The sequence below is a fragment of the Tubulanus polymorphus genome, chromosome 4 (genome assembly GCF_964204645.1).
Source record: "Tubulanus polymorphus chromosome 4, tnTubPoly1.2, whole genome shotgun sequence".
Classification (NCBI taxonomy): domain Eukaryota; kingdom Metazoa; phylum Nemertea; class Palaeonemertea; order Tubulaniformes; family Tubulanidae; genus Tubulanus; species Tubulanus polymorphus.
Genome location: NC_134028.1, coordinates 20870487 through 20872484, shown reverse-complemented (window position 1 = coordinate 20872484; position 1998 = coordinate 20870487). Strand labels below are relative to the sequence as shown.

General features: G+C 42.9%; 1 protein-coding gene across 1 annotated transcript; it reads right to left on the bottom strand.

Moving 5' to 3' along the window:
- Nucleotides 1-213: 213 nt before the first annotated feature.
- LOC141903931 (cytochrome P450 1A1-like) lies at nucleotides 214-1998 on the bottom strand. The gene has a single exon (XM_074792320.1). It carries the CDS (start codon nucleotides 1915-1917, stop codon nucleotides 409-411), a length of 1509 nt encoding a protein of 502 aa, XP_074648421.1. The 5' UTR covers nucleotides 1918-1998; the 3' UTR covers nucleotides 214-408.

Here is a 1998-nt window from a genome sequence, read left to right as displayed (position 1 = left end):
CTTCCCATGGAGGCCCAAGGTAACAGAAATATAGATAGCAAATAGATATGTAAAGTACCGGTATGATCATTCTATAATGTATGAATTTTAATGAAGATCTGAACTCATGGGTGCAGCTAGTAACAGATGAGAAAAACGATAACGCCATACAAGTCATACAAGTCCACACAAACACTCAGCTGGCTTCAGTAAATGAGTTTAATACTGGTGCTGGATAAAGTATTATTACACAAGTTATCAAACATTATCATAATACAGTAATATTCGGAAAGTGTTATAATATAATTATGATATTAACTGCAGTTTAAGGATATATTTCAGAATATTTTCATTCTTATTGAGGAGGAATTTTAAATCATCTTAACAACCCGAACTCAGGGCGTTTAATTGAAGAAACAATTATCAATATTATTTTCTGTGTTTAGCGATGATATCGAATATTTGTGGGTAGTCCGTCAGACCATGTATCGGAGTCATGTTATACTCAAAACCTGGAACCGGTAAAATCTCAAACTTCTGTAGAATCGACGCTAAAAATACGAACAATTCAAACTTCGCTAAATTTTCGCCCGGGCATTTCCTGATTCCGGCGCCGAACGGTAGAATCAAATTACACTTTTTACGATCTATTCGTCCGTCTGGTGTGAGAAATCGTTCAGGGCGGAAATCGTGCGGATCTTTCCAGACGGATTCATCTTGAGCGAGTGAATAGAGGTTGAGTAAGACGACCGTTCCTTCAGGGACGTCAAATCCACCGATTCTAGAATCTCTAACGGCGGCGTGAGGAAGAGCGAGCGTGACCGGGGTTCGGATACGCATCACTTCTGTAATCGTAGCTTCTAGAAACGGTAATTTCGATTTATCAGAGACCTGCGCTTGAGAATCGCCGAGCACATCGGATATCTCATCATAGATTTTCTGCTGTACGTCCGGGTGTTTAACCATATAGAGCAGCGTCCAGAGACTAACTGTGGCAGTCGTCTCATAACCTGCCGTTAAAAACTCAAAACATGTATAACTGAGTCGGCTTTTATTTAAGCCGCTTAACGCCGGTTTATCATAATCCAACGCTAGGTAACTATCTAAAATATCTCGAATATGATTGGCCGAGAATGTCTCTTCATGATTGGCTAGAATTTCCTTGCTGATTTCGTCCGAAAACGACATTACTTTACGAATGGCGCTAGTTTTCCAAGGCATGAAATAGCGTAACCACGGTAACACTTCGACGGGATTCCCCGCACTGGCAAACTCGATGAATTCATTTGATCCATCCACGATCTGTTTGAAAACCTCATCCCCATTTAAATCGTGCCCGCGCCCGTAACACAGCTGATAGGCCACACTGCCCACGGTCGTGAATATCTGCATCTTCGGACTGAACGGAAGTCCGTCGTGCCGTGAAATAGCGTTAACCAATCTCTCAGCTTCATCCGATAATAAGTCGTTGAAATCCCCGTCGTCGTTTTCGTTGTCGAAACGATGGAGAGATTTCATAGCGACGTTCTTCATCATACGCCAAGAGTCGTCATAAAGACCACCCGATAATCCATCATCGCGCAGCGAGAATAAATAAAACCTCGGTCGACCGGCGAAATCATCGACTCTCGCGTTAGTTACCTCGCGGATTAATTCATTACCGTTGACGACAATTGTTGGGAAACCACCGAGACGGATGCGGAAAACATCTCCGTATTTCGCGCGCATTTTCATGAACGTGAGATGCGGATTTTTCCCGATCGAGGTCAGGTGCCCGATAATCGGTAAGCCCCACGGACCGGGCGGGAGATACCAGCGGAAATATTCATTATAAATCAACCAGAGAATGTACGAACCGCAGAACAACATGAATACATTGATAAACCGTAAATTATCCCAGTCACAAAATAACGACACGACAGCAACAGCCACGGACATTTTGTTTTGTTATGAAACAGTCACCTGACTGATGACCCATTTATGTGAAGACTGACGTTTGATTACGAGTGCCGGGTCAAT